Source organism: Cygnus olor, chromosome 1 (assembly GCF_009769625.2).
Source record: "Cygnus olor isolate bCygOlo1 chromosome 1, bCygOlo1.pri.v2, whole genome shotgun sequence".
Classification (NCBI taxonomy): Eukaryota; Metazoa; Chordata; class Aves; order Anseriformes; family Anatidae; genus Cygnus; species Cygnus olor.
In genome coordinates, this window is record NC_049169.1 from 140,214,935 (window position 1) to 140,226,528 (window position 11,594).

At 43.8% G+C, this 11,594-nt stretch overlaps 1 protein-coding gene across 3 annotated transcripts in view; it reads right to left on the reverse strand.

The window, feature by feature from the left end:
* MGAT4A (alpha-1,3-mannosyl-glycoprotein 4-beta-N-acetylglucosaminyltransferase A) overlaps positions 1-11,588 on the reverse strand; it is a 76,555-nt gene extending 64,967 nt beyond the window's left edge. The window contains exons 1-2 of one of the 3 annotated variants that reach the window (XM_040546311.1): positions 11,484-11,588; positions 8,286-8,582 (exon numbers count right to left, since the gene is read on the reverse strand). In XM_040546311.1, coding sequence (XP_040402245.1) covers positions 8,286-8,379 — 94 coding nt within the window. In that variant the 5' untranslated portion in view covers positions 8,380-8,582; positions 11,484-11,588. Of the gene's footprint in view, positions 1-8,285; positions 8,583-9,065; positions 9,189-11,095; positions 11,285-11,483 lie in introns of those variants that run through there. The other 2 variants (XM_040546398.1, XM_040546225.1) reach the window with 2 other exon arrangements.
* Positions 11,589-11,594: the final 6 nt, after the last annotated feature.

Consider the following 11,594-nt stretch of genomic DNA (forward strand, 5'->3'; position numbering starts at 1 on the left):
TGTTTAACATTCTCATACATTAGGAAAAAATCCATCTAACAAAAGGTAACAGTGATCCAGAGAGCAGTACCACCTCACAATGAACAATGCTATTCCAAGAGCTAAAACTTCTAGAAATTCTTAGTAGCTTGGGCACAAAATTCAAGTACTGTATAAGTTTGGTTATTGTTTCTGCACTTGCAAGTGGATTGAGGCTGTCGATGCTTCTCTGTGCATCACTGTGTTGAACAAGCTTGGTTTCCAAGTACAGCTTCTTTCTAACTTGTCCTTCTTGGAAAAAAAATAAAAAATTAGAATCAAAGCTCCACCACACTCCCATACTGTTGCAAATCAACACCACCACCTCAAGTGAAACGCGATCCCATCATACCTGTAATATTCAAATCTCTATTCAACAGCACCTCCGCAGTTTTTCCTCTAGGGACTGTGCAACCAAAGAAGAGGGCTGTTTATTGACACCATTATTTAACTAGTAAATTGCAATGGAAAAGAGAACTAGTTCCGTCCATACCTGAAGCACCTGAGGAAACCTGCGTATCCGTGACGTTGAGATGCGAAGACCGCAATGCAGCTGTTGACCACAAAAGCAACAGGTATGCACGACGAGCGCAGGGAACAAATGATTTTTGAGAACGAGAGAGTGAAATGATCTAGTGCTGCAAGCACAAATAGGGTTTCTGCTGTTGATTACTAGATGGATGGGCGGCACGGCTGTGGGAAGCATCTGCAGGAATAGCCAGAAAGCTGCATGAAAGCCAGGGAGACAACCAGAAAAGCAGCTGGAAGCACAGCTCTGAAATACAAACTAGAGCAATTGCTTTTTAGGCAGAGACTAGCTGGAGTAAAGCCTTGCGCTGTGAGCAAGGAAACCACTTTCCATTCCCTTTCTGCCATGTTCAGGAAAACAAAACACAGTGCATTATAAATAAACAGAACTAAATTATAGACTTATCAGTGTCTCATCCTAAAAAGAAACAGCTTCCAGGATTCTAATCCTAGAGATCGCATTGATAAAGGAAAAAGCTTTTTTGTTGTCCGGGCAGCAAATAAAATTATGATTACACAGCAGGAATAGGGTTATTGAATAAAATACTACTCTGAACTGCGGGGGTAAGGAAAAAAATTGCACTTAAAAATAAAAACAAGCAACTTTGTGGTTTTTCTAACAGCATATTTTAAAGGTCCCTAGCCATAGAAAGGTCAGTGGACATTAACAGTGAAAGGTGAAGTGAATCTGCTAAAATACAAGCAAACATTTTGTGTATTTTAAGGGATTGGACGTTTACAATAATAAAGGGCAACTCCTGCATATCTTATGCAAACATTGCTATTATTTAGTAATGAAACATGCTGGCATGTCAGTCCTGGCACAAGGAGAGAGAAACCTGGCCAAGGTCAAGCAGACCTCATAATAACTCAGGTTATAAAGGTCTCCCAGGGGTCATCTAGTCCAAACCCTGTCCCCTCAGATCTAGTTTCAGCAGCACAGCTGGTTCAAAGTTGGACCATTCCTGCCAGCTGTGCATCATCCCCACCTGAGCTTTCTTTTGGGGTTGTCATACTGGCTTTAAAAACCAACGAGACTCATTTTTTGTGCCAGCCCTAACCTCCAGTGGTCTCAGACAGGCTATCGGTGCCTGACTTGTCATCACCAGCGGAACCTGTTCTTGAAAATGCCTGCAAGGGAAGTTCCTCATCCCTCCCAATCATCTACTTCAGTACCTAACTGTACTTGCCATTACAAAAACTTCCTCCACGATCTAACCTTGCTCTCCATTTCATTTTCAGTCCATTATATTCTATTATCCAGGACGGCCGTGAATAACAGATTACGTCCTTCCTTTTTGCGAGGACTCTAAAATATTTGAAAATCATCTTCCTCTCTTCTCACACCTTCCCTTCAAGCTAAGCAATGCCAGTACAAACTCTTTCCTTACTGTACGCATTATTTTGATCTTTGATTACTTGTTGCTTCTTTGAACCCTACCCAACAAACGTCCTCTTTGCAGTGCACCTTCCAGAAGCAGAAATAGTGCCAAGCAGAGCAGAAAGAACACTTCCCGCGTCTTGCTGGGATAGTACAGTTTTTATTCCCTTACTTCCTAAGCACCCCTTTTCTGCTCAATTGCTTTCAACCTCTGCAACAATGTGATGACTCACGTTTAGCATATGACTTACAGTAAACTGTCATTCCTAACCAGAACCCTAACACCACGTTTCTTCCCCATCCTGTACGCATACGTTTGATCTTCTGCCTTACTGCACCCTGCATTTTGTCTGGGGCATTTTCTCCTACCTTCAACAGCACCTCAGATTTGTCCCAACCCTCCATCACTCCCCTCCTTGATGTCTCCACCTTGCCTGAGTTCCTTTAAACCCCAGTCTCTCAGCCCATCTCCATTACTCCTCCCGGCATGCTGCTGTTTGAAATTTAGAAAGCGCTTGCTCCTTTTCATCACCCAGATTCACTAACAAAAATATCAGCTAGCACCAAAACCAGGACAGATCACTGTGAAGCCCTTCTCGCTCACTTAAAAATGTGAGGATGCACCTGTTAGTAACTGCTCTGGGAAGACACGGTGAACAAGAAAATAAATAAATGCAAATGCATTTTAGTAGATAAATTCGTGGAAATGTATTTTACAGCAGAGCTGTTATTATGAGCAGCTGTGTCAGATGCAATGGTCTTTCCGGGGCTGGCTAAATCACTCCTATGATAGTCTCTGCGTGAGAGCAGCAGCCAGTGCTTCGGAGGAGTCACGCAAGCACAGGCGACTCAGGCTGGGGAACTATTAAAAGAACCCACGCAGAGCGAAAGCATCGACTTTCCCCAGCTCCGAGGGCTGGATGGCAATCAAGAGCAGTGCCTCAAGCTGTTGGCTGAGGCTGGCCGTACGAAACGCTGGTGGCAACCACGTTTCAGAACCCCACCGACTGGCATGCCGGCAGAGCTAGCAGATTGCAAACAAGGCAGGAGGACAGAGCTGGGCTGAAAAAGCCCCTGTGACTGTGATTCTGAGCGTGATTCTTCCCGGCGCCGCTCATTCAAATCACCGTGCCAGGAGTTCTGCTGCAGCAGGCAAGGCAGACGTGGAGATGCTGCGTGCCCCAGCACAGCCCACCTGAACAGCTGGGGCAGACGCCGCTTCGGTTCCACTCGTCTGGGACAGCAGGACCACTACCTGCACAGGAACCACAGCAACCGTTGCAAACACGCGCTCCTGACCGGCCTTAACGCAATCCAACTCCTGTTTTTAACATCAGTAATCTATAAGCCAGGTTGTCAGCTCTAGAAACCAAGCTCGGGATGTATTTCAGATTAAAAAAAAAAAAAAAGAGTAACATCTATGTGCTGGTGTTAAGAAAAAGGAAACACCTATTTCCTTTAATTTCAGTTCCTGGAAGATTTGCAACAGAATTTCCAAAGGAAACCAATACTTCCTTTCCATTAAACAGGGAGAAAAAACACACAAACCTCTCTTGCCCCCCAAACAAGCTAACCAATACACATTTTCACATGCGCATTCTACTTTAGCAGCCCATTCTTTCCCTTCCCCTGCCTCCACTCCTCCCAGTTTGTAGTCCATTTAGCTTTTTTTCATTGATCGGTCTTAATTCGCCTCACTGGGAAATTGGCAGGTAACTGAGAATCAGAATGTGCTGCCGGTGGACCATAACCAGCATTTACCCAGCTAACAGCTTCTCTTAGGATCAAAGCATAAACTACAAAGGGTTATGGTCACAAAGCGCTAACGTGTATCTCCCAGATTTCTATTCTGCATCTGAGGAGAGCATATGCATAACCATTGCCAAGGAAAAATAATCCTCTCCTCCCTGCCCTATTTCCTCCGTGGCCCTGTAGGACTTCTCTCCCTCTGGGAATTAATATTCCTGGATCTTATTCCAAAGTTTTCCATCACTGGCTGATACCTTTGTTTTAGGCTAAGTTTGTTTTTCCTATCCTTGTTAAGTTTAGATACTTTTCAGCACTTAAGGTTATTGTGGCTGAGACTCAATGGGATAATTCTATTATGAAAGTAGCCAGAGAAGAAAGATGACACCGCTTTTATTACGCAGCCCAGACCATTTTTCATTCTTGCACCAAAGGAGAGAAAAGGTGCTTGACACAAGACAACAGTAGCTCCTACCATCATTACTTAAGGATGAGGGAACATTCAGCATCTAGGATGCTGGTTAAACATCCCGTAAGTGGTTAAACATCTCATAAGCCAAAGTCTTCTCGGAGATCTTTCCATGTGGATTTAAAGCAGCGTACCAGCGTCAGCCATCCTCGCCCAGTGAGGAGACTTTATGGTTACGACAGTCCTGGAAGAGCTGTAAAACAGCAGCTTTTCAACAATTCAAGCATTGTTGGAGCTTTTTCAACAATTCTTCGTAAGAGAAGAATGTTTTTACATAGGGAAAAAGATGGCACACACTGCTAGCTTCAGACTGCTCTGGAAATGACGTAGCTTAGTCAATGCTGAAGGGTTAAGCTGCATCGGATTTTCACAATATGTATTCCATACACGTCCTCATCACTTCCAGTAGCCAAGTGCCTTCTGAAAGTGACACAAGACACTGCCAACTACTGTCTGTCTCCAAGAACAAAGCACGCATACTTTAAACAAAAAGCTGCTGTGCTCTTTTTTTTCCTAAAAAAAAAAAGGCAGGATCAGAGCAGGACTTTCACATGGGAAGCAAGCGATGAGCTTTGCTGAGGAAGTTCATCCTAACATGCCGGCCCTAATCCAGGAAAGTTCTTTACCTTCTTTACCAATTTCCACGCTCTGCCAACAAGCATCAGAAGTTTGCTGGGCCCCAGCAGCTTCTCCTGGAGCGTTACACACTCAGATCACTGGTCACGTTAAATATCAAAGCACCAAGACTACACTCTCCACATAGCAGGCAACAGCTTTGATGCAGTTTTTGTGAGCGGTGTGACAGGTACAAAGCAGTATTTTTACTAGCTGGATCTTCTTAAGAGCAGTGCCTTTAGGATAAAAAAAAAAATACTTCATTTCTGTAGCTCACAAACGAGGCGGTGAAGGCCTGTGACCCTGAGCAGGTCAGTAGTACTGGAAAGCATGGTTTAGTCAAAAGAGATGGTGTTAAGCACAAAGTTAGCACTGGCATAAGAGGAAAAGGAGGAACTGCCTCAGGAGGATGTGAAGGACATCTTAAGCCAAACTAGCTCTGAAGTAACAGCAGATTCATTAAAACTGTTCCTTACACGCACCCAAGTAATCCATTTTGGTATGATTTGATTTCCAGTACCTGTTTCACTTATGAGCTAACCATAGCACACTTTTAACATACAAAAAGCAGCCTTATAGCTCCTGTTCATGAATCCCACAGAAGAGCGAGGTTTTTCCCAGGTGTATTCAGGGCCCCCTGCCCTGCTTCCTTACAACTCCAGTGCTTCTCGGCACCGCAGGGCCTCCAGAAAGAGCCCAGGATCTTGCCCTAATTTTGAAGACACTCTCCAGAGATGAGAAGTAGTTCAGTCGGCCTTCTTCAAGCATATCTTTAAAAGCAAAAACATGTAATTGGCCATTTCATCCAAAAACAGCATCTGTCCCATGAAAGGTTACTTACATAACTCAGCCAGGGGGTAAGCTAGAGCCATGCTGTTGCCAGTGATGGCAGCTGAGGCAAAGTATTTCCTTCAACTGCCAACAACTTCTCAACACATCCACAAAGTTTGTAAAGCTCTGTTCTGCAGAGACAATTTTTTTGGACTTTGAACAAGTAGCAAAGCCTGTATCACTTTGAAGCGCCTAAATCCTGTCCTGCACAGACTGGGACCAGGTATATTTACTAGAGGAGGACATGATATGCAAATGCACCACGTCATCCCAGTCTTATCATTATTCTACAGGTGGTTCTGCACTTTAAGCAACAGTCATCCAGGAACTTGGTTCTTCAATTAAAATGAATCACCTGAAGACTGGGTTAGGGTTGTTGGAACAGTTTGTTTGGTTCCAATGGGAAGCTAATAATTTGTGGTTTACCTTTTAGTTTTTTAAAGTGTAAATAATATTTTCGTTCTAAGCTTAGATTTACTTTGCTTTCCAAAGACTGACACATACCTATAAGAATGTAATGCATGCCATATAACTGTAATGGATAACAAAAGATTATGACCATAATACCTGACATTTCATAGCCTTTCAGTTGATGGGAACAGCAAGCACCTTATTTGCTTCTAACCAAGCCACTAAATTTACAAGGAAAGAGTCATCAGTGAATTAAGAGACCACCATGCAATGCTTATTGAATAATAATAAAAAAAAAAGCATTGGAAATTGGAAAAAAATATGGATTCTTAACAAACATACATTGTTAGTGTCTCAACTTTTCCCATTGATGTAGAAGCATCTTGGAATTAAAATGTGGTACTGAAATGAAGTCAAATCTGTTTTAGACAACCTGATTCGTATTTTCTTAACTTGTGCAAATTAAAACAAGTTTTTTAAAAACAATATTCTCTGTATAAATTTCTCTTTAAGCCATACCTTAAAAGCAAGTTCTCTAGAACACTAATTTCATAACCGCGATTCATAATTAACACATTACTGATATCTTGTTACACAAGTGTTTATTTAACAAATTAGTCATAATGCTCAAAAGAAAGATCTGGTGAAAGACAAACGCAGAACTTTTACACCACCATTAAGAAAGTATCGATTCTGAGCATTCAGATGGAAAAAAAGTATAAAAAAAATAGAGCTGTCTGATCAACAAAAGCTTGAATTGTCACCAAGCACTATATATATATTAGTACTTTCCCAATAGTGGATTTTTGTTAGTTAAAGGTTGTGTTATTCTTTGGCAAAAGAGAGCAAGACCTGTAAACTACCTCAAGTTAGAATGAAAGCACGAAGACAGAATTTCATATATCTGTATCTTTGCTTAAGTGAAAGCAAAATTTTTCTGAGGTTCCTCAACAAGAAAAGAATCAATAACACGAAATTTAACTATAGAATGTGTTATTATCCAAAATGAATAAAATACTACTTAGAATGCAATTCAAATATTCTCTTGTCAGTGTTTTTCACTTCTAGACTTTGTTGTCCAATTAAAAGATCTGTATATTACCCCAACCTCAAGAACCTGACATTTTTACTGATCCTTACATTCAGAGGGCAGGCCTGCCAACCAACTGCTACAGCAGAGATCAGACCACAAAGCATCTGCTTCTCCTACAAGTGTCAAAAAAAAAAAAAATATGCCACAGAACTCATCTGCTTCTTTGCAAATAATCTTTTTCATTCTTATTCAAGTATAAAATAAGGGTTGCAAGTTGGTTGTTCTAAAACTGACAGTATTTCTAGAAAAACTCAGCCTCCTCTTACTGGACCTGAAGCAAAACTGATGATAACATTCTCAGCAGAATAGTCAGAACAAACCACGTAGCAATCTCATTTAATACAGAATGTGTGTTTCAGGATGATTTGATCTTTGAAGGACAATCTAGTATTTTTTCCAAGAGATCAGATGTTTATAAAGGAAAAAAACCTTCTTCTAGAAAGCATTACTGAATAAGTTTATTTGCTTTACTGAAAGACAGAAATCAAAACATTTTGCTTGCAGTAAACAGTCCTAACCAGCAGAAAAACTCAATTTTCCAGAGTTCACATGAAATGCAATAAAATCAACACACATTTAAAAAGGTAAAGATCTATTACAGACAATAGTTACTCATAATAATATGTGCAATCTCATGAAATAGATACACTTCCCATTACGCAGTCAATTTGTTCATATTACTTTATTTCTCATACCATACTCAGACAAGAAATATTTTACATTTCCTCCAAAGACAGCAAGAAAAAAAAAATCTCTGGACAATGCTGCTTGGCAGTTTGCCACTGCCATCACCGAATCATCAGGGAAGACAGAAAGCCGCACCAAAAATAACATTGTCCAGCCTGGTCCACTGGCCATATGTTACTTGGAAAAAAAGAAAAAAAGAACATCTGTTTTTCCAACAACCATAAACCAAGAAAAACAAAAACTATTCAGCCTTCCTCTAACAGCAGGATTTGTTTCTCCTCTTTTAAAAAAAACAAAAAAACAAGTCAGGATCCCTCCAAGTTGATTTTCCTGAATCTACTAGCAGGTGTTAATCCCTCACCAAGGCAATACCTTCTGGAGCAGAGCTAGTCAACAAGCAGTTTACACATTGCTAACATAGAGCAGCAAAGCACACGCTTGTACTATTCATTCCTCAGCCATACAGCCACGTAGAGGTCAATTTGTTTTCGGAGCCCTTTACTTACCTTTCCCATTTTGCCATGCAGTATACCAGGACAAACTGAGGAAAGTAGTGATGAAAACTAACACGGTGGCCACAGTTCCATTTCGGAGCCTCATCTCATTTCACCATCACACTTGTTTATGTTCTGCTAGCGATTAGGGCCTATCTGTTGGGCTTGCTGCAACAAAGTCAGCTGAAGTCCAGCAGCAGCAGCACAAAACGTAGCTCTCACATATCAAAGGAATCACGAATCAATCCATCCCGAACTGCTGTAAGCTTTCTTGTAGTTCTCAAGAATTCTCTTTTTTTCCTTCTATTCCTGTTTAGAGAAAACAAAATTTTAATAATTAGACCAAAAATATTTACAAGTCTCCCCCATGCACCAAAATACAGTAAAGAAACACTTCTGTGTGCCCGTTACTGTGGCTTACATGCACCCCCCTTGCACTGCTCCGGTCTCGGCGCAGGGAACAGCACTTGTTACATTAGTTCATCCTTTTTTATTAGAAAGGCTTGTACCTGGAGGAGCTGCATGTCACTCGAATTTGGTTGTTAAAGGACAAACACACCTATCACCTACACTATGATGTTACCACCAACCCAAGGCGGGATCACACCTCACTCTGGTGGCACAGAAGGGATACAGGAGGCTTTTCGGGAAGCCGGCAGCTCAGAGCCCCGCTGCTAAGCACTCCCCTCAGCAAAGCCTCTCCGAGGTCAGCGAGCAGAGCCCTGATGCAACTGCAGCAGTGGAACCGCCCCCAGTGAACCGAGACCAGAGCTTTAAATTGCATTTACAAACCCATATCATTCATCTCTCCCTGCGCAGTGCAAAAGCATCTGATACATCCACAACCATTTTTTTCCCCACCTCGCTTAGCTGCGGGGAAAGCACAGACGACGGTCACGCAAGCAGAGACTGTTCAATCTGTAAGAGCTCACAACAACCCCACAAAAACAGCGTGATGTGACCGCACCGCTCCTCTCCCCGCCGTGCAGGGGCAAGGACAGCAGGCAGAAGTCAGCCACAGCTCAGTTTCGCCCCAGGTGGAGGTTCCAGACCGTGGGACTAGGAAATCCCCAACTGGCCAAAGCCCGCCAGCATCTAAACATGCTGTCCTAACCAAGCAAGGCAAAGAGAAGATGGAAATAAATTAACTGATGGCCTGCTTCGAAGCTGGGGGGTGGGGATTTGATTTACAGAGAGCTAAAGTATCATTTACAGTAGCTCAAACATTTGATGTTCTTTTAAGAAAGAAAAGAAAGGGAGGTAGTTTTTCCCCATCGCAAGCTACATCTGATACAAGCATGCTATCCAGCAGTAAATAAAGACTTACTTTGGACTTTCCTTACAAGCAATCTCTGCCACTCTCTTGCCTGGGTACATTTAGAACAGGGGAAAGTACTTCTCATCATGCTTGTACTGGAGATTCCAGTCAAGTCTGAACTGCTCTCACCAGGCTTGTACCACAGCACGCACTACTTTCACCCAAGAGCTTGTAAAACAAGATACAACAAATGGGCCTGGTCAACAAATGAAAGGAAGAGAACCACAAAGTTACGGAACTACACGCTCTTGCATTTGAGCCTTGGTCACAAGATGCAGGTTGCACAAAGTGTTTACCTTCTGACTACGATTACCTCACATACAATGCCAGTAGCACGCTTTGTTTCAAGGAAATTTATGCACAGATAGGTCGGTGGCTTTAAACTTTCCCTTAGAGGTACTGTGTGATTTCAAAGTTGGAGAACAAATGCAAGCACACAGAAAGAGGACAAAGCAGAGGATAAGATTAGGTAAGAAACCAAGTAATGAGAAGGAATAGAAACTGTGAAAGGCCTTACGGTATGAGAAACCTGAATTTAACACAATAAAAGATAAAGACAGTTGAGAGACCTAAAGAAAGCTAAGGTGGAGAGCACGGCATGCCAGGAAGCATCATCATCACCAGTACATTGAGCAGGAGATGGACATAACAAACACCAGAGGGGTAGGCAACAGTAATTAGGTCAAAGATAAAAGCCTGTATGAACTTTCATAGCAAGGGCAGAAAAAGATGTCAAAACCCCCAAGTTTCACAAGGCCTGTCTGCAGGGCAGGAAGTGCAAAGAGTTCAGGTGATTCCCAAACTACGAGAATAAGCGACTGGGCTTCTGACAGCGACACTGACAGCCTATGCTACCGAAGTAGCTCTGAAGTAAGGATGCCTAAACTGTAATCTACCTTCACCGTGACTCTAGCAGCAGCCAGATCTCTCTGAAGCTGAAGCAACTCAGGTGTGCACAAAGGACCAGGCTGCAAGCTAGACTGGATTATCCCAGAGGGGGCAAGAGACAGCTGGTCCAATGTGCACACAGAAAGGGCAGCCAGGAACATAAAAATACCAACTGATAATGGTAGGAAAGAGAACTGCCTGCCTTGCCGGAAAACCCGGACATCACTTGTACATTTGCAGCAACAAAAATCAAGAGGTTGTGATCGGGGCTCCTCACTGTGCTCAGGAAAACGCAGCCTAAAGCAATTTAGAAAAATAATTACTGAACTGTAACATAACTCGGTTAACTATGAGTTTGCCCAAAACTGTGCCGATTTGCTAACTGCCATCGTTTTGTTAGCTGGTTCTGAGGGTTTTTTTCCCCTTCCCCTCCCAGCGCTGTGCCCCTTCTCCCTCCCCTGCCAGCGCCGCAGCTCGGCAGCACTCAGGCGGCCGCCCGAGCCTTTCGCGAACCAAACCGCTGCACACAGCCAGGCCATGCACGCCCCAGAAGCGCCCCAGCTTTTAAAAACCGGAGCCAGTTAAGGCAGCAAAAGCCCACGCGGACGTACGTTACCTAACCCCCGGGTGGGCACTTCGGGTGCGCTCGGTAATTCCCAGCCGAACTAAGGGAATTGAGCTGAGGGGCGGTCCGGTTGGAGGACACGCGACCCCGAGAGGTGGCAACTCGCCCCGTGAGGAGGACGAGGGGACGAGGACGGGCACCGGCTCCGCAGGTGAGCGGCGGGGACCGCCCCGGCCGCCAGCCGTTAACCGGCGGCTGCTAAGAGACCGTTAGAGACCGTTAACCCCGTTCCCCCCGCAGCAGCAGCCCTCGGAGGGTCTGGGCAGGGCGATATCTGCTGATCTATCGGCTCCGCACTCATTGTAAAGCCAGGAAAGGAAGAGGAAAAAAAAAAAAAAAAAGCCGTGGAAGAGGGCAGTAGTGCCCGGCGCTCACTCACCTGCGCACCGCGACCCACCACCGTCGGGCGACAGCCCCCAAATGAGCCCAACGCGCCCGGCGCCCGCCTCTCGCCAGCGACACACCGCCCCCCCGGCGTGTAAGCCCCGCC